Here is a 20,133-nt window from a genome sequence, read left to right as displayed (position 1 = left end):
ACCGCTGTACCACAGGAGCGAGTCAGGCGAAACACGCGTAAACCGGAGTGGTCGTGGGATCCTGAATTGAAATCGATTAAAAATAAAGCAAAGTTTTGGTTGCGGATTTGGGTTTCTTGTGGTCGTCCGTCTGAAGGGGTTATTCATCAAATAAAGCAAAAGACAAAATTAGAATATAAAAATTACCTGCGCTCGACTAAATCAAAAATATCGAATTTCCCGTTAAGTAAATCTGATTGGCAAAAGGTAATTAATTCTGAAAAATTTGATGATTCTTTTGCTACAAGCCCGATTAGTGCCGGTGCATGGCATAGTTATTACAGTAAAGTTTTTAGTTCAGTGAATTATCATGTCCATTCGGTTTTTTCGAAACTTCTCATTGCCGCACTTCCCGTATCGCTGAGCCAAACTCAGATTTTGCCTGTCGAGCTCTCTGTGGTTCAGCAGGCAGTAAAAAGGTTGAAATCAAATTCCCTCGATTGTGATGGCATTTCTGCCAACCATTTAAAAGTTGATTGCCCACTTCTTTTTCAACACCTGCAGTTGCTTTTCCAAATGTGCTTGTGTGCGTCTGCGGTACCGGATAGCTTCCTATGTGGGTCTGTAACATCAATTCTTAAAAGAGGGAAACCTCCTAGCGATTGCTCGTCGTATCGGCCAATAACTGTGTCATGTAATCTCAGTAAAGTTTTTGAATATGTTCTTCTTCCGTCCATATCGAGTGCACATTTAGGCGAAAATCAGCTTGGTTTTTCGTCTGGGGTGGGGTGCCAGCAAGCCCATCGAGTTCTAATTAATCTTCTTATCGATGCGACTAAAAAGGGATATGAACTCCATCTTTGCGCCTTGGACCTTTCCAAGGCTTTTGACAGCGTCGTCCACTCACAAGCTCTGTTTTCCCTTTTTAGTCATGGCATTAATCTTTCTCTGGTTTCTCTCCTTCGTTATTGGTATGCCAATTCTTTTCTACGAATAAAAGCTGAAGGGGTTATTTCCGATTCTAAAATTCCGGTTCGGCGTGGTGTCAGACAAGGTGCTGTCCTTTCCCCTTCTATCTTTAAACTTTGCATTTCTTCTGTTTTATCTTCTATCCCAACCACTTGTATTTTTCAGGCGATTAATCTTTCTTACATAGCGTATGCTGATGATATACTTCTAATTAGTAGGACTAGAAAAGGTCTTTCTGTTTCTGTATCTACAGTTGCAACAAACCTTAGTAAGATTGGTCTATCACTGAATTTCTCTAAATGTGAATATCTTTCGTTTAACAGTAATTGTAACTCGCCTTTAGATTGCGCTTCTTTTTCTGTCCCATGTGTCTCTTCTTTTCGGTGGTTGGGTATAAATATTGCTAAAAATCTTAAATCTCTCCGAGAACAAGCCGTGGCGAATTGTAAGAAAAAGATCCAAGTATCGTACTCCAAAATTGTTGCCAATCGGGGGAAATACAGTAGGAAGACCCTTGCTAAATTGTATTCTGTTTTTACTGATCATTCAATTTTGTTCCTTTCTGGTGTTTATCCCATTCTTGGGCGAAAAAATACCCGGTCATTACGTTCGTATTATTTTCGGTTCTCGCGTTTTCTACTGTATTTGCCTCCGTGGTACCGGAACCGTAACCTTGTCTCAGTTTTTGGGCTTCCAGATATAATTGAAAAGCTAGTTGAGCTTGCTGACAAACTCCCCCATACAGTGAAGGCTCTCCCAGCTCATCATGGGTTTGTACGCCTCCTTCATTGATTTAGTGTCTTTACTGTGTATTTAGTCGATTTGTATGTATTTTTTCTTTTCTTTTATTTATACTCCGCTTTTGTTACCTTAGCGGGTTAAAAATAAATTATTATTATTATTATTATTATTAATATGTCAACATAAATATTGTTTCTTGTTATCAAGTGACTGTTGACTCATATATTGTTTTTCAGAAAAGAATTATGACTGAGGAAGCAATTCAAAAGCTTAAGTAGAAGCAGCCAATATTTTGTAATGCAGAAATCCTTGATCAGTCAATTCCTATTACCTCAAAAAGCTGTCTAGCTAGTTAAATGAAACTCCCACCTCCACATCTTCAGGGCACTTTTCATAGCTTGGTAAAAATACTGTGCTTTTTTTTAGTAAAATCCTCAGAAACAGATGTACAGCCCAAATAAATGAAATTATAGAATTTGTGAAGTATCTTGTCTAGATTTATAGGCTAAGAGAGGCAAAATTTAAGCAAACTCAAAGAATATGTTTTGACAGACATATTTGTCATAGCCAAATCCTTAAAGCTTTGCAGTTACTGGAAGGGGTACAAATGCTAGTGATAGTGGAGATCTAGTGGAGTGATAGTGGACAAATGCAAATGATAGTGGAGATCTTCTAATCTGATTTTGGCTGTAGAGCCATTGCTCAAAGTTTAAGCACAAATAATTTTTGAGTAATTGGGTTCATTCCTTGGTATTTTAGAAGATTGAAATAAAGGTACTGATCAGTAATTGTGCCAAATAGTTTGAAATTGAAATGTTTTTTCTTAGTCTTGTGCTTGGAATTAACTTATTTCCAATTTTCAACTAAACTGCAAAAATGCTACTATTTTTGTAAAAAAAAAATTTGCATGCATTAAGTTTTGTATAGATTACAATTTCTCAAAGAACTAAGATAGAGGTGAGATATTGCCACTATGTCTGGATTATATGATGGAACATTTTAGGCTATTTTGGGAGTATATGTAAAGAGGAAAGTGATTATTCATGATATAATATGTCATCAAGTTGAATTGAATGGTACTATGTGATAAGTTGTCAAAAATGCAAAAATTAGGTGTTCATTTTGTTATTGTTTTTTTTTTTTTTTTTTTGTGTGTGTTGGCACACATATTTTTGGAGCTTGGTAAATTTTATTTTCCAGAAATGAATATGTAGCCCAAATGAATTGGAATTTTTAAGATACTCAAAATTAATAAAGCAATTATTTTAAACCATATTTATGGATGATACTGTTGTATTTCAGAAAGTATAGCTGATGCACAAAAACTGATCTTAAATGGATTTAGCATCGCAAAAATGTATTAGTAAAACATCACAAATAATTAACTGGGTACAGGGCCATCACATATGGGGGTGGGAGGCCCCCCCCCCCCAGTGTTTTTAGTCACTCAGTAAAAAAATAGTTTGGTAAAATCTTGGTGCTTTGCGCCACAATTTTTCTGATGTTATTAAAATTCTTTGTTTGGTTCAGTAAAAACCACAAAAATACTGACATGTCATCCACAGAAATTTTGAACTTGGTCTGTAAAAACAGCAGTTTTACTGACTCCTGCTGTTATTTCATAGATGGTGCCACTACTTTCCATTTGGTTAAGTAAACAGTATTAAATATGTACCAAAATCTAAATCTTGGTTGGTAAATACAGTGGTTTTACCAACTGATGCAGTGGTTTTATGTATTGTATTTGAAACAAACATAATGCTAATTATTGACAAAAAAATTCAGTAAAAATAACCAGCCAGTCAATAAACTATTTTGCATTTAAGATTTTCAATCTTATAAATATGCTCTGAAGAAAGACCAAAATGCCATACTGGACAAGCAAACTCCAGTATTGGCTGAATCAAAGAACAATAAAGTTGGAGAAGATCCTTAGGGGGGCAAAAAAAATTTAACAAAAGTATATATATATATATATATATATATATATATATATATATACATATGATAGTTGACCATACCTATAGGTTTTGGTCATATAGTTAAGAATACTATGATGATAACAAGGGAATCTCTATGATACATCTAATGATTTCAGCTTATTTCCTCCTGACAAAATAGAAATAAAATATTTCTAAAAACTAATTTCTTTTGAAGCCTTAAAGTGCTATTCTGTTTTAGAAAAGAAGGCAGCAGCTGCTGCACCTGCTCCAGCTGTTCCATCACAAGGCTCTACCAAGCCAGCAGAACCAAAGAAAAAGGCTCCACCTGCTCCCACCAAAACAACAACTAAACCTCCATCAAGGGGTGCTGCACCTGCCAAATCTGATAAACCAAAAAGGAAATGGCCCAAAGCCAAGGTTGCACAGGCCCCAATCACAAAAGCCCTCAAGGCTAAGCAAAAGGTAATGTTTTCCACAATATTTTAACCCTGCTAAAATAGGATTGAAACTAAACTCTGGAAAAAGCAATATTACTTGTTGTGCTAAATTTTATTTTTATGTTAAAAAAAATTCATTGAACAAATGGATGCAATATAATAATTTGAAAAAGCAATCAAACAAAAGGGACAATGTTTTAAAGAATGTAATAGTAGTGATTTTATTTGTTTAATTTCACAAAACAAATCAGTAAGTGTACATGGCTTGTTGTAAGAAAGAACAGATCTCAACAAATGTGTTCTTTATTCTATATGAAGCATTTTGTATAGAAATACTTGCCACTACACAACAACTTTGTCTCAACTGTAACCTGATTGGAAGCATTCATACCTTCTTTAGAAATTAAATTTGAAATGTTTAAGAACAGAAGAACTGATTTATGTCTGCATCTTGATTGTACCAAATTTACTTTAAGCTGAAAAAAAATATTGAACAAGTGGGTACAATACAATAACTTGGAAAACAGTCAAACAAATAAAAATCAATCAAAACGGAGGTAAAAGATGGGGACAATGCATCATAATGGTGTTTTCTCTTTTTTAGAAGGGAGAATATTGTTATGAATGTAATAGCAGTGATTTTATTTATTCAATTGTACAAAAAATCAGCAAGTGTACATGGCTTGTTGTAAGAAAGAACAGATCCCAACAAATGTGTTCTTTATTCTATATGAAGCATTTTGTATAGAAATACTTGCCACTACACAAAAACTTTGTCTCAACTGTAACCTAATTGAAGCATTCATACTTTCTCCAGAAATTAAATTTGAAATGTTTAAGAATGGAAGAACTGATTTATATCTGCATCTTGCAAGATTGTACCAAATTTACTTTAAGCTGAAAAAAAATATTGAACAAGTGGGTACAATACAATAACTTGGAAAACAGTCAAACAAATAAAAATCAATCAAAACGGAGGTAAAAGATGGGGATAATGCACCATAATGGTGTTTTCTCTTTTAGAAGGGAGAATATTGTTATGATGTAACAGCAGTGATTTTATTTATTCAATTGCACAAAAAATCAGCAAGTGTACATGGCTTGTTGTAAGAAAGAACAGATCTCAACAAATGTGTTCTTTATTCTATATGAAGCATTTTGTATAGAAATACTTGCCACTACACAACAACTTTGTCTCAACTGTAACCTGATTGGAAGCATTCATACTTTCTTTAGAAATTAAATTTGAAATGTTTAAGAACAGAAGAACTGATTTATGTCTGCATCTTGCAAGATTGTACCAAATTTAATTTAAGCTGAAAAAAAATATTGAACAAGTGGGTACAATACAATAACTTGGAAAACAGTCAAACAAATAAAAATCAATCAAAACGGAGGTAAAAGATGGGGACAATGCACCATAATGGTGTTTTCTCTTTTAGAAGGGAGAATATTGTTATGAATGTAATAGCAGTGATTTTATTTATTCAATTGCACAAAAAAACCAGCAAGTGTACATGGCTTGTTGTAAGAAAGAACAGATCTCAACAAATGTGTTCTTTATTCTATTTGAAGCATTTTGTATAGAAATACTTGCCACTACACAACAACTTTGTCTCAACTGTAACCTGATTGGAAGCATTCATACTTTCTTTAGAAATTAAATTTGAAATGTTTAAGAACAGAAGAACTGATTTATGTCTGCATCCTGAGAGGAGTGAATGTTCCTGTTGCTGCAGTTACCGAATGCTGGGATATCATTGAGAAAACGCGTAGAATAAAATGCAACGCTAGTTATTTCAACACTTGCCGTGATAGAGGCTTGAATAGAAAAGGTGGTGGCGTTGGTGTCTATATTTGCAATGACATTTCATCTAAGCTGTTAAATATACCAACCGATTCGTGTCACGAAGTTGTCTGGGTAGAGTGCAAGCCATCCAAACTATCAAAACAGTTTTCATGTTTGATATTTGCACCTGTGTATTACCCAGAGAGTGTCAAAAATAGGAAAGAGCTTATTAGCTACTTACAGACCTATATCCATAAACTTCGTCGTGCCCATGCCTATCCTGGCTTCATAATAGCTGGCGATTTTAACCAGACGAACAGACAATGGGTATCTAGTGTCCTTGATCTGAAGCAGGTAGTTACCATTGCTACGCACCAGAGTGGCAGTACTCTACACCTAATTTTTACAAACATGAGTGACAATTAGTATTCCCCTCGGTCGCTAGATCCTCTCCAGAGTTCAGATCATTATTTAATTATCTGGCAAGCCAGAGACAACCAACTGAAGCCCACAAGACACAAAGTGACTATTCTTACGCTTAAAACACAATAAATCTATGATTTCGGTAGGTGGATCGGGACTTACTGCTTCGACGACCTGTGATCTATAGTAAACCTGAATAGCAAAGTACAGCAGTTGAACTCTCTTCTGTTAGAGATGTTTCACAAGTTTTTTCCCACTAAAGTTGTAGTGGTAAGTGAGTCCGATAAGCCATGGATCACAAGCGATCTCAAACAAATGATCAAGATGAGGTGCAAGCTGCACAGTTCTGGACAAATAGCCGCGGCGGCGAAACTTAGAAATCGAATCGTGGCCGTCAAATCGTTTCAAGCGAAGAAATTATGTTCGGGAAAAGGTAGTACCCCTTCTCCAAAGTAGCAGTCGGAAGTGGCATTCCACAGTGAAACAAATGACTGGCAAGTCAGTTAACAGTGAGCTAAAAATACCCAAGCCTGACGGATCTCAAATGAGCGCTTCAGACGTAAACGAGTTCTTTGCTGGTATTTGTACCACCTACCCCTCAATTACAGAGGCCGAACTGGCTGATCTCTTAGTCGATTGTGAAACTGACGAAATAAAACAGTTTACCGAATTTAGCTGTTTATAAAGAACTTAAAAAACTAAAACCGAATTGCTCTTCCTACCCTGGTGAGTTGCCGGTCAAACTTATTTGCGAATATGCCTTGTTTTTAGCCAAACCATTGGCATCGATCATCAATCAGTGCTTCAGTGAACAAACCTTTCCCGATGCTGGTTGCTTGAAGGGATGCAGCACGTCTGTTTATTTAGTACGGCTTTATCACCTAGTAGTTGAATGGTTGGAGTTTGGAAGCTCGTTTGTAGATTTACTTCTGGTAGACTACCGAAAGGCATTTGATTTGATTAAGCACCCTCTTGCCGCCCAGAATGTCAAGTCAATGGGTGCCCGTAAGCACATCCTCCAATTAGTAGTTGATTTCTTACGTCACAGGTATCAAAAAGTGTACGCCCTTTTTCTCGGTGATATTGAATCGGAATGGGTGGAAATTACATGTGCCGCCCCACAAGGTACCAAATTAGCAGCTCTTCTTTTCCTGGCTGTTATCAACTATGTACTTTCTGACTTTGAATATCGTTTTAAATTCGTCAATGATTTATCTGCGCTTCTTAAATACCACGTAAAGAATTCACAAGCTGAAGCCCAGTTTGATCCTAATTTTTTCGATCAGTTTAAATCACAGTGTACTGCGAACAGTCTTTAAATTAAGGAGAATAAATCAAAGGTTTCGAGGTTCAACCCATTTAAACGCTATTTTACCTACCCCATGACTGTGTTGGACTGTTTGTGTGGACTGTTCGTTCTCTATTCATGTACAAGAGCTGGTTAAGAAGGGACATTATGCTATGCGGACACTGGTGGCGATGCGCCGCCTAGGTTTTCCAGTGTATCAGCTGAAAACAGCGTACCTCACTTTTATTTGACCCATCCTTGAATATGCGTGTCCCGTCTGGGGCCCACAATTTCCTCACATAGATTATTTAAGTGATGATTTGGAGGGGATCCAGAAACGAGCCGTAAAGATCATTCTTTGTGACAAATATGTAGATTACAGCTCCGCTCTGAAGTCACTTAAAATACCAAGCCTTCATGATCGCCGTTTTCAGCTGATGATTCATTTTGCCCGGTTTTTATTGTCTAGTCCTGTACATAGGACAATATTACCACCTAAAATGCCTGTCCGCACAAATACCAGAAGCAAAAGCAAACTTATGCCCGTCTCGTGCCGCACAAACAGACTTAGTAACTCCTTTGTTCCTTTTTTTACAAGTGCTTTTAATAAAATGTAGAGAAGTGTTTTCATGTAAAAAAGTTTTAATGTAAAAAATAGAAATGCTGTAAAACGGTTAAATAATAATCGAGCCCCCGGCGTCTGTGGTATTTCTGCAGAACTCCTCAAGTACGGGGGTGCACCCATGATTCTGTGGCTCCAGATAATCTTCTCAGCTGTATGGACGACGGAAAGCATACCGAATGACTGGCGTGCTGGCATCATATTGCCGCTCTTGAAACGTAAGGGCAGCCGTCAAATCTGCTCCAACTATCGTGGGATCACGCTTCTCTCCGTTCCTGGTAAACTCTTCGCCATGTCACTCCTGGACAGGTGTTCCACCTTTTTGCATAGAAAGAGAAGAGTCCAGCAAGCCTGATTCATGCCCAGCAGGTCGACGACGGAACAAATTTTCACCATGCGCCAGTTGATCAAGAAGACGCGAGATTTCTACCAAAAAGCGTACATTGCGTTTGTGGACTTTGAGGCTGCTTGTAATTCTGTCGATTACAACTCGCTTTGGCTAATACTAAGAACTACGTTTTTACTAAAGGAATATTGATTATTCTATGAAGATTTGTATAAGTATACAGAAAGAGGTGTGCAAGTCATCGGAGGGCGTACTCCGACCTTCCTAGTAAAGATTGGCTTCCCGCAAGGTTGCACCGCCCCTCCCAAGCCTTTCAACTGCGTTATAGACCATGTTATGACCTGCACGACGAATCGCCTTCAGTTCGGTCTTCAGCTTAGAGACTGGGTACTCTCTGATGCGGACTTCGACGACGACATAGCGTTAGTTGCGAGCACCGTCGATAAGATGACCGAAGCTCTCCAGTTGCTTTCAGAAGACGCCTCGAAAGTTGGACTGAAGATCAACTGGCAGAAAACCAAATTTATGCTCCTTGAGCCCCCCACGTCTCGTTCTACTGTAAAGGAAGTCAACATCGGAAGCAACCAAGTAGATGTGGTTGAAGACTTAACTTACCTGGGATCTATTCTGTCGAATGATGGCTCGATCACAAAAGAGCTTACATCTCGAATTGCCAAAGCTTCAGCACTTGTTGGGAGGCTTAGCAGCATCTGGCGGAAGGCAAACAAAAGCCGCTTTACCAAAATGCGCATCTACAATGCGTCAGTCAGCATTGTCCTGCTGTATGGAGTGGAGACATGGCCAGCTGCCAAAACTATCCTAAGCGCCGTCGATGTGACTCAGATGGAACACCTCCAAAGTATTGAAAGACTTCACTTGACTGTCTTCGTTAGCATTCAGACTCTCCTATCACGCTCGGCTCAAACTCTTTTCTCGACACAGCTCGCCCAGCGTACTGATTGGTGGTAAAGCCACCTCATTCGCATGCCACGCGACGCCCCAGGACGGGTAGCATTTGACTTCGGCCCCACCCTACACAGCTGTAAACGACCCAGAGGACGCCCCCTCCCCAACTAGGTGGAAAGACAAATCCAATGAATTCCTCACCCAAGTCCACATCCCGGTGGAAGAAGCTGCGATCCTGGCAAGCGATAGGTCAACCTGGAGGTGCCTAGTCTCATCGTTCTCTACGCCGAACCCTCGGCAGGAGCCTTAAGTCAGTCAAGTCAAGTATGACAGCTGTTTTCATTAAAATGATTCTGATTCTGAGAAAATAGAAAAGGGCATAGGCAAGGGTTGTAAGTTATGCCCTGGGGCATATAAGGTTTTTATTGATAGCGTTGTTGTAGACACATCAAAAAGGGCTCATTCAATTGGAAATTGACAGGGCTAGTGTCCTTTTTAGAAGTCCAAAGTGATTGGAGGGCAACTTACCCCCCTCTCGTGCCCGCCATTTTGTTCAACGTAGTTGAAAGTTCTGAGGTCTTTGAGGATGACAACACCCCCCCCCCCACACACACACACACAGCCCTAAGGGCTAGGGTTGTAAGTTACGCCCTGTGGGCATATAAGTTTTTTTTTATAGAAAGGGTTGTCACCTAAAAACGGAGAAAGAGTGTGGCCTACAAATGTTCTCCTTCCTTAGTTTAAACCCTAAGCTCCTCCCCCTCTCTCCTTAACATTTGAAAAGCCCAAACGTTTGTCCTTTTGGAAAGAAATAGATCCTAGGTGTTCTTTTTCATTCATTGAACCTCCCTAGTGATGTAACTTATTTGTACTCATCATGTTTGGCATTTGAAGAAATTATCATCTTCTATTTTCTTTGTATATTTTTAAAGGAACAGTGAGATTTTCTTTTCTCATATCTCATAAAATTTTATTGTACATACTCAATACATGCTTCTTGTACATACTCAAGGAACATATGTAGCTTAAGAATACCATGATGATAGCATGGGAATCTCTATGATATATTATGATTTCAGCTTATTTTCTCCTGACAATTTGAACTATGTATTTGTTTTGTATTTATATTAGATTGTACATCTAGTAAACAAGAACTTTCCAGGTTATCAAAGGAGCCCATGGAACGCGTGTCAGGAAAGTCAGAACCAGTGTCAAATTCCGTAGGCCGAGGACACTTAGTCTTCCAAGAAATCCAAAATATCCTCGCCGGGCTGTTCCTAGGAGAAATCGGTAGGTTTTTCATTTAATGGTTTTTCTTCTTTTTATATCTTTTTCTTATTTTTTAAATTTTAATAAGTGTTTTGTGAACTATTTTGCTTTAAGTTACAGGTGTCTTATAAACTATATCAAAATGTGGACTCAAATGGATGCCTGTTGTCTGCCACAGAAGAATAGTTGGAAGGATGGGTGCTTTCCAGATATATAGCAGGCTTGCTTTTTAATTTGGGTTATGATTAAGGGTAGTGGTTATTTTTTCATAAATTAAGAGACCAGAGGTGCAGTGTAATGTGTGATATGGTGCATGAGTCTTGTCTCTGACTCCTAATAGATGGATTTTTCATATAATAATACAATATTAATACTACAAATCCCTGCGAAGGCTCCATAAAAAAAATAAAATAAGCACAAGGAAAGAGAGCTTATTAAATAAGCTTTATCAAACTGTAGTTAATCACAACGTATATATAATAATAATAATAAAAATGATAATAATTTTTTTTTGTACAGAGCTTGGAATCTATTAAATGTCTCCTTAATTTGATTCGTGCCTACATTGTTCTATGAATAGCTCCCTTTTTGTCGCCATTTGATGGGTATCTGGCCAAATTGAAATGGTGTGATTATGTTGTTTCATTGCCCATTGTTCGTTTTCTGGCTTGGTTACATTGTTCTATCAATAGCTTTTTTTTATCTTTATTTGTTTCTGTATGTTTTTTTTTTTTTAAGTATGCTTATCTACTTATGTGCACATTGAGGCAGACAGTGCATTAGCAGACAATTGATGGAGTGTTAATGTGAAAGTTAGCATTCCTGCAGAATCTGCTTACATTAATTGTGTTCAGAACCATAGACTTGCCTATTATATGGGCTTGCCTCACTGAAAAGAGCACTACATGCATAAGTCGAGAACAAAGCTATGTTAAAGTTGAAGTGCCATTAAAGAATAGTTCAATAAATGAAACATGTTTAAAGGGATTGGTTGAACTGTTAATGCTAAATATATCTATATTCCAAATAAGTGCAGTTTTCTGACTTTCTCAGGCTTGTCCTTAACCGTCCGAATTTCGTCTTTCAAATGGTTATGTCAGTATACCTAGACGTTGTTATATTCAGCTCTTTGGTATATTTTTCTTATGAGTTTCTCTCCTTTTTGCATTGTATTAGGCTAACTAAGATGAAGATAACAGGTGATTTTTAGAATTCTTTCACATTTTCCTGGTTTTATTGTAAAACTTTAGTGTTACATTAAACTTTAGTCTTATATTTTATTGTACTCCTACGTGAATATCAACCTTTTCTTCGTTTCTGATACTGCTCTAAGGTATACGACAAAGCAAGGAACAGAACAAAAAGTTCTGTAAATAAGCAGTCGCTTGATTTGAAGTCTTGTATTCTCATATGTTTCGTTTTTCTTCATACACGTGGTGTTTCTTCGGCCTTCAGAATTACTCAATCTTTTGCCTGATTACTTTAATCGTCATATTCGTAAATCTGGCAACATGCCCAAAACTTCTTGGATGGAGGTTAGACTATCAACAAGAAGTGAAATTAATCATTTTTTTTACAACTCTTGAAAAGTTAAGCCAGTTTTACCTCTCACAGAGACTATCCCCCATGGCTTCACTCTAATTAGCCATGACTCTCATCACTTCCACCAAGTTGATAATTCATTTCCATTAACTCAATCAGTCAGATTGTTCTTTGATCCCCTGACTCCCTCTCATTCTGCCTGGAATACTCTGTCAGAGCCAGTTAAAAACTTTCACCTGTCATGCACCAATGAAAAGCTGTTAAAAATATTTTTACTTGCTTGTGTTTTTTATTAGTTTTTAATATCCACATGCAGAGGATGTCTAAAAAGATGAATGGAGAAAAGCATTGGGACTAGACATTGCCATTCGGTGGAGGTCGAGCGATATCGAATATAGAAAACGATATTATTTCGGATTTTTTTGTATCTACCAGTGAACCTCTAGCAGATAAGATCCAATATAGAAAATTGTTTCGCAAATAGCCTAGAAGAAGAATAATTTATTCAATATACTGACTCATATTGAACATTTAAGATGATATTGCCTCATTGAGCATCGTACGTCGCTCCGGCTTGGCTATACTGTTCTATCAATAGTTCGCTTTTTGTGTTTTTCTGTAAATTTGTTGTTTTTTTGTAGTTTTTTTTAATATGGTTATTTGTGCATGTATTTGTTGATCCAGGCGAAGTATTAGCAGACTATTGATGGAGTGTTAATGTGAAAGTTGGCATTCCTTCAGAATCTGCTTACATTAAATGTGTTCAGAACCATAGACTTGCCTGTATATAGGCATACCTCACTGATACGAGCTCAACAAGCATAGATGGATAAAAAAATATGTCAAAGTTAGGGTAACATGAAAGTATAGTTTGATAAACGAAACGGTTTCTTAATGGAAATAGGTTGAATTGTTAAACAAATCCAAATAATGCTGACAATATCACCTGAATATGCTCATAAAACTCCATATCTGAATACAGGAGGGGCTATGGGACTTTCCTACTTGACCTGAAGGACATATTTTCCTCGAAAACATTATATCCTGAAATGCACCTTAGTGTCCCTTTTTTTGTTTCCTCCTTCCCATAAATCAATCTTGTATTTTCCTCCTTTCCTCTAAAAGTTGGACTTGTGTGCACCTACATGAAAGAACAGTTCAATTAATGGAAGGGGTTTCAACTTCATATCTGAATTTAAGAGGAAGGGTTATGGGGGTTCCCCTTAACTTAAACTGAATGACACCTCTTCCTCGTAAATATTGTACCTCGAAACGTACCTTTGTTCTCCTCTTTATTTCCCCTCTCCCGATAAAGCAATTTAGTAAGTTCCTCCTCCCCTCTAAAGGTCGGACTTATCTGCACCTACTGCAGTATTAATGCTTGATTGCCTATTAGGCTGTCTTTCACGTACATGTTGGGCTTAAAAATACGTTTGCAAATACTTAGGGATACATGTATGGGTAAGCACAGACGAGGAACAATTATATCTAAAGTAAAAATGATATAAGAGAAGTGTTTTGTACATGAAAAAGACCTTTTCAAGGAAAATTGGTGGCATTGTTGAATCGATTCCGTAATGCCAACTATATAATTATTTGTTGATAGCACTGTTTAATACGAGGGAAGAATTGATAGAAACTTTTCTTCGTCTCTGATGCTGCTATCTAAGGTATATGATAAATGAAGGAAACTTATTTTTGAAACAAGTAGTTCTGTAAATAAATAGTTGGTTGATTTGAGGTCTTTTTGTATTCTCAAATGTTCAACTACACGGTGATATTCCTGCAGCCCTCAGAACTGTCCATCTGTTGTTATACTGGCAGCGTTCAACTTCCATTCACTCAATGAGTCAGATTGCAATTTGATCCCATGATTCCCTTTCATTCTGCTTATGGTTCTCTGCCAGAGCCAGATAAAAACTGTCACCCTTTCAGTACTTCTGAAAAATTGTCAATATATTTTTTAGTTCTTAATTTTTGATGCCCCTATGCGGCAGATGTCTGGCCAAACTGAAATTATAAGATATTCCTTTCATTGCGTATCTCAGGCTTGGTTTTTGGAGAGCAATGAGTAGTTGGTGGTTGCTTGCCACCTTTTTTTTTAGTGTGCCTGTTTCTGCATTCCTTTAAGAAGTTTTGAAGGAGTAACATTTTGACTTATCTGTTTTTAGATTTATTATTGAATAAATCTATTTATCTGCTTCCTTCCTCTTCAGGGCTAGCGACTGTGCAGCTATAGTTCTTTCGAAGCCTTATGGACTCCTTTTGAGAACCAAACCTTATTTAGGAAATGTTTAGCAGACTATTGATGAAATGCTACTGTGATATTTTCTATTCTTCCAGAACCTGCTTATTTAATCTCTGTTTATTACTAAAATAACATGAAGGTTAAGCAAGGAACGCATAAATTATTGCAAGGTAGATTGTTTGTCCTCCATGTTTGACCTTGAATCCATCTTCAATTGGTTCAAGGTCACCAGCTTTAACTGAGCCTGATCACACTAATCAAGTGTCATTGTCTGAGCATTTTTTTTGGATGACTAGTCATCATCAAGATATAAAAAATTATAAGTTATTTTAGCATACAATTGATAGTGTTTATATGACTTTTTATATGCCTTTAGAACCTGCTTATATTGTTCGCGTTCAGAACCATAGACTTCTCTATCGTATAGGCTATAGACATACTGAGTCTATAACAGAGCCAAGTCTTTACTGAAAATAACACTAAAGTTCAGGAAGTACATATCAACTAATGCAAAAAAGCTTGTTAAGCTAGGGTCAAGGCATTGGGGACTTAATTTTTATCCAAGATTTGTTTCTTTTTTTTAAGCAAAAATAGAGTATTTCGAGGAAAATTGTGATAGTCGTGTATTGATTTAATGTCTTCAAGGAAATACTAGATTCAACATATGCTGATAGTGCTAGCCACGTGTGGATGTCTGATTGGCTCTTCTGTGACAGAAGCTGCTATCAACATAGGGAACAGACAAAAAGATATATTAGCAGACAAATCACGGAGTGTTATTCTTTTAGCATTCCTCTAAGAATCTGCTTATATTATTTGCTTTCAGAACCATAGACTTGCCTACGATATAGGCTTGCCTCACTGATACGAATGCTACAAGTTGGTAGTAAAATAAACATTAAAGCATATTCAGATGATAAAGAATATTGATTTGTAGATGAAAATAGGCAAATGTTGGTTTTCTTTGATTCATTAAGTTATACTAGTGTTATGTGATAGTCTTGTGGGTTCTCCTTTTGATGTTCTCCCTTTGGTTATGAAGATAAAGAGCAAATATATGAATAAAATATGCTAGCAGACTATTATTGGATGTCTTTTTACATTGTTCTTTTGATTCGAATCTTCTTCTTTTTTTCTTCCTGAACTGAGAGTAGTTAAGCCAAGGTCTCGGCCGAATTTTTTTTATTTTTCCGGTGTGTTACCTTAAAGAATCGGCCTATCTCGTCCATTATAAACTTGTTTCGTTTGTTCAAATTTTTTAGAATTGATTAGGCGGTCTTGCCATAACTTGTAGAGCTTAGATATGAGATCCAAAACTAAAAGCCTATGCCTACTTTCCCGGAAATCTTGGAAAAACCAGTCAAGTTCTCCCGTTTTTTTTACTGGAGATAGAGGTATTCAGTTTTAATGAAACTTGTGTCATTAGAAAGTATGAATTTTGTTTTTTGAATAAAATGGAGCAGAATTTCTTTTCTTTTTTTAAGTTCAGGAAAGGGCGGCCCCTGAAAATATTTTAGTATAACTGTTGGGAAAACCTTAAAAGCCATTTCAAAGGAAATATAATTGAGCAGTTTGACAGGGCTACCTGCTTTGATTGCAAACCTTGCGACACAGGGAACGTATTATTTATGCTGTGACGGTGCTTTGCTTAACAATTTGTAAAAAATCATATTTTTCTCATTTCTTCAAGCTTTCGACACATTCAAGATATCCTCAATTTTTCTCAAAATTTTTGAAAGCATCTTTTGAGTAATTTGGCTACTTTGTGAGTTCTTTTTTGTGCTGGGAAAATTTTGCTTGTGTGCCCTTCGTCTTTGAGATGGTCAGCCGACGCTGAGACCCACAAAATGATTTCTAATGTATTGAATGGCCTTAAGTGTGTTTTTTGTGTTTACAGCATGGATGAATTCGCTATCATCAAACACCCATTGACTAGTGAATCTGCTATGAAGAAGATTGAAGACAACAACACACTCGTATTCATTGTTCACAATATGTCCAACAAGAAACAGATTAAACAGGCAGTCAAGAAATTGTACGACATTGATGTTGCCAAAGTCAACACATTGAACAGGTTGGTGATTTTTTGGATAAAAGCTCCCTGGGGAGCACTTGGTTATGGTTTTTTAAATACAGTTGGGGTGGCTCAAAAAAATATTTTGAATTTTTATTATAATGTAAAAGAGCTTGTATTAAGTGAGCTACATTTGAATAATGTAGAAAACTAAGGTTTTTATAATATCTGGAAAATAAATAATGATTCCCTGCTCATCAAGGATATAAAAAGGTTCGATCTCTCGGATTCAGCAAACAAGCAGAATTTTTTGATTCCTGGTGAAATTTTTTTTTGAGAATTTTGGGAATGCTTACTAATGAGTTTTTGTTATATATTCAATAGATAAGTAGGCTTTTTCCTGCAAATTACTTTTTCACTCTGCCTTAAGGTGAAAGGATAGTTTTTTACTGGGGCCATTTTCATAATTAAATGTATTTAAGGGTGGGAGTTAATCAACACTGATTTTGGTAACAGTAGACCGATTTATAGGGGACGCTCCAGAAGACAATTATCATTAATACTGAATAATTATTTACTATAATTAGCGTTCCAAAATGTCAGTTTTTTATTGTAAGTACAAAAAGAACTAAAATGTTTTCTTTTTTGCTTATTATGAACATATAGGAGTTGGATTAGCCATTTCAGCTGTTGTAGGATGAAAAAAAAATAATAGTAATTAATGATATCAATAAAGGGGATTGTTGGAGGTGCATTCCAATTAACGGAAGGACACTTGAAGACAATTATCGTTAATGATGATTAATTATAATTTATGTTGTAAATGCAAAACATTGTACCCACCTTTTTTTAATTAACATGAACATTTAAAGGATTGACTTTGTAGTTTTGAGCCGTATTAGGATGAAAGAAATAACTTATGATTATAATTAATTATATAGGCCTGTGGGACACATCCATAATGAATATATTCGGTTGGCTGGTTCTGACTAGCCCACATAGAAAATTTCACATTGATTGATAATGCAGCTCCATAATTGGCTGGGTATTGCTAAAATTGATAAAGTTCAATTAGGTTGAACTTAGGTAATGCCTCAATTGGTGATACTATGTAGAATGTAATTAACTCAGACTTAATTTAGATGATAAAGTTAATAGAAACATCAGGTCAAAAGAAGATAGTTTCTTCTTCCTTAGCACATGCCAAATCACGTGGACATTCATGTTTATTAAAAAGTGGATTTCCTTGCTGCATGGACAGCTAATGCTATTGACCCACGCTCTATCCCCAAAATATGCAATCATACTGGGGTGTGATGAAAATCTGGCAGCCAAGTCAAAAGCCACCTCCTGAAGAGTACTTTGTTTAAGTTTTACAAAATAAAAAGCAGGGTGTTGTGTGGAAGATGAAAATAACATCAGTCGGGTATCAAAAAGTCGTATCTCGATAATTGTAAATTTTCAGAAGAGCAAAAAAAACTCACAACGTTTTATTTCTTCTCTGATAACCATAAAATAAAAACGGACGGATATGTAAAATCAATATATCAATCCGTTTTTGTTCTATGGTTACCGGAGAGGAAATAAAAAAAAATAGTGAGGTTTTTTGCTCTTCCAAAAATTAACAATTATGGAGATACGACGTTTTGATGCCCGACTGATGATAACTCACTGATCCAAACTGTAGACTCAGCGCTGTAGTGGAGGAAACGTTACATTTCCCTCTCAGCTTTTTCATGTTAGGAACTTTCAGCATATCAAACAAGTACCAAAAACTGCTATTAGCCATACATTTTATAATAATAATTGTTGGTACTTGTTTAGTATCGTAAAAAACAGCTTCTGTGATACTTTTATTAGTATTCACTTTTATGCTGTCACTACTAGGAGTAAATACTTACAGCACTACAGTCCGAGTAGGACTGTAACTAATGAAATTAGACTCATTGTCTAAGACGTTAGTTGTCATAGACGTCAACTAAAGAAAAACACAACATAGAAAAATGAAAACGAACCAACTAAAATGAAATATATCAAAGAGGCACACTTGTGCCTCTATAAAGAGGCGACCCACCACAATGTTAAGCGATTTCAGGTCCTAGAGGTCACAGAGAGACGGCGGTAATCGCATTTTGTAGCCCAAGCTCAAACTAAGAAACTTGCAAAATTTCATCCTCCTCCGACTTTATCTTCATGGGGTAAACTGGGCCAAAGTTTCGACCCTCCCACCACAGCCCCCCTTTAACGTTGTCCGATTGGGCTGAAATTTAGAGGTTAGGGTTTCCTCGAGCCCGGGAGCTTAACCTCGAAAATTCAGCTTAATCAGATCACTACTTCCCTGATTTCAAAAAAAAAAATATAGCAACTTAAAATTCATCATCATCATTTCTTTCTTTTTTTTAGCCACGCCTACAGGCCACAGTTGGCAACGGATCCGGTTGAATGAGGACTCATTCGAAGCAGAATTCGACCTGTTAGGGCCTTTTGATATTTTCAGACCGAAAAAATTATCCCCCGAATTTACATTTACGAAAAACCTCGTTTTCCTATATTAGCTCATGTTAATTTTTCCCACCACAAACCCCCTTTAACGTTGTCTGATCGGGCTGAAATTTAGAGAATAATCTTTCCTGGGGCCTGGGAGCTTATCCTCGAAATTTCAGCTCAATCTGATCACTCCTTCCCTGTTTTCCAAAAACCACATATCAAGATTTTTGGGAATTTGATTGCGTCAAAAATAGCTTCCATATGCTAAACAACAATTACTATTGTGTTTGTATAGTCCAGCGGTTGATACTCCAGACTATCAGGTGGAAAACCCGGGTTCGATTCACCATTAGAGCAACTTTTTTATATACTGAATTTAAACTTTAAAAATAAACTCAGTTTCTTTTTTAAATTATTTGAAAAAAATTACGTTTTCCAAAGAGTTAAAGAGGCTGAGTTACAAGGTCGACCCTTAAAACGTACAGGGATTAGGAGGCACGGTTGGGGGGCTGTTAAAGAGGCTGAGTCACAAGTTCGAACCCTAAAACGTCAGGGATTAGGAGGCACCCTGTACGACGTGATTTGAGTATTCAGGAATTAAAAGCCTTAACACAAGAATGTTCAAGAGCGGGGGGTTTGGGGGCGGCAGCCCCCCAACTTCAACTCCTGACACGATCAGCTAACAGTTAGTCAAGCAATAATAAGTAATAAACTGTACAAAAACGTGCAGAAATTATTTGAAAAAAACTACGTTTTCTAAAGAGTTAAAGAGGCTGAGTTACAAGGTCGAACCTTAAAACGTACAGGGATTAGGAGGCATAGTTGGGGGGTTACCGCCCCCCAAACCCCCCGCTTTCGCAGCGTTTAAATATAAAAAAAAATTCTTTAAACTGAAAGTAAGGAGCGACATTAAAACTTAAAACGAACAGAAATTATTCCGTATATGAAAGGGGCTGTGCCTTCCTCAACGCCTCGCTCTTTACGCTAAAGTTTTTATTGTTTAAAAAAAAGAGTTTTGAGAAAGTCCATCTTTAGCGTAAAGAGCGAGGCGTTGAGGAGGTTCGACCTCCTAATTTCTGTTCGTTTTAAGTTTTAATGTCGCTCCTTACTTTTCAGTTTAAAGAAATTTT

The 20,133-nt window shown here is 36.8% G+C and overlaps 1 protein-coding gene across 1 annotated transcript in view; it reads left to right on the top strand.

The window, feature by feature from the left end:
• The window catches only part of RpL23A (ribosomal protein L23A), a 36,542-nt gene that overhangs the window by 13,491 nt on the left and 2,918 nt on the right, over positions 1-20,133 (top strand). The window contains exons 2-4 of the mRNA XM_089097754.1: positions 3,871-4,094; positions 10,606-10,733; positions 16,400-16,576. Coding sequence (XP_088953880.1) covers positions 3,871-4,094; positions 10,606-10,733; positions 16,400-16,576 — 529 coding nt within the window. The remainder of the gene's footprint in view (positions 1-3,870; positions 4,095-10,605; positions 10,734-16,399; positions 16,577-20,133) is intronic.

The sequence above is a fragment of the Artemia sp. Qi Xiang Cuo genome, chromosome 12 (genome assembly GCF_049724085.1).
Source record: "Artemia sp. Qi Xiang Cuo chromosome 12, ASM4972408v1, whole genome shotgun sequence".
Classification (NCBI taxonomy): Eukaryota; Metazoa; Arthropoda; class Branchiopoda; order Anostraca; family Artemiidae; genus Artemia; species Artemia sp. Qi Xiang Cuo.
Note: the sequence above shows the minus strand (reverse complement) of the source record. Positions and strands in the feature narration are given on the sequence as shown.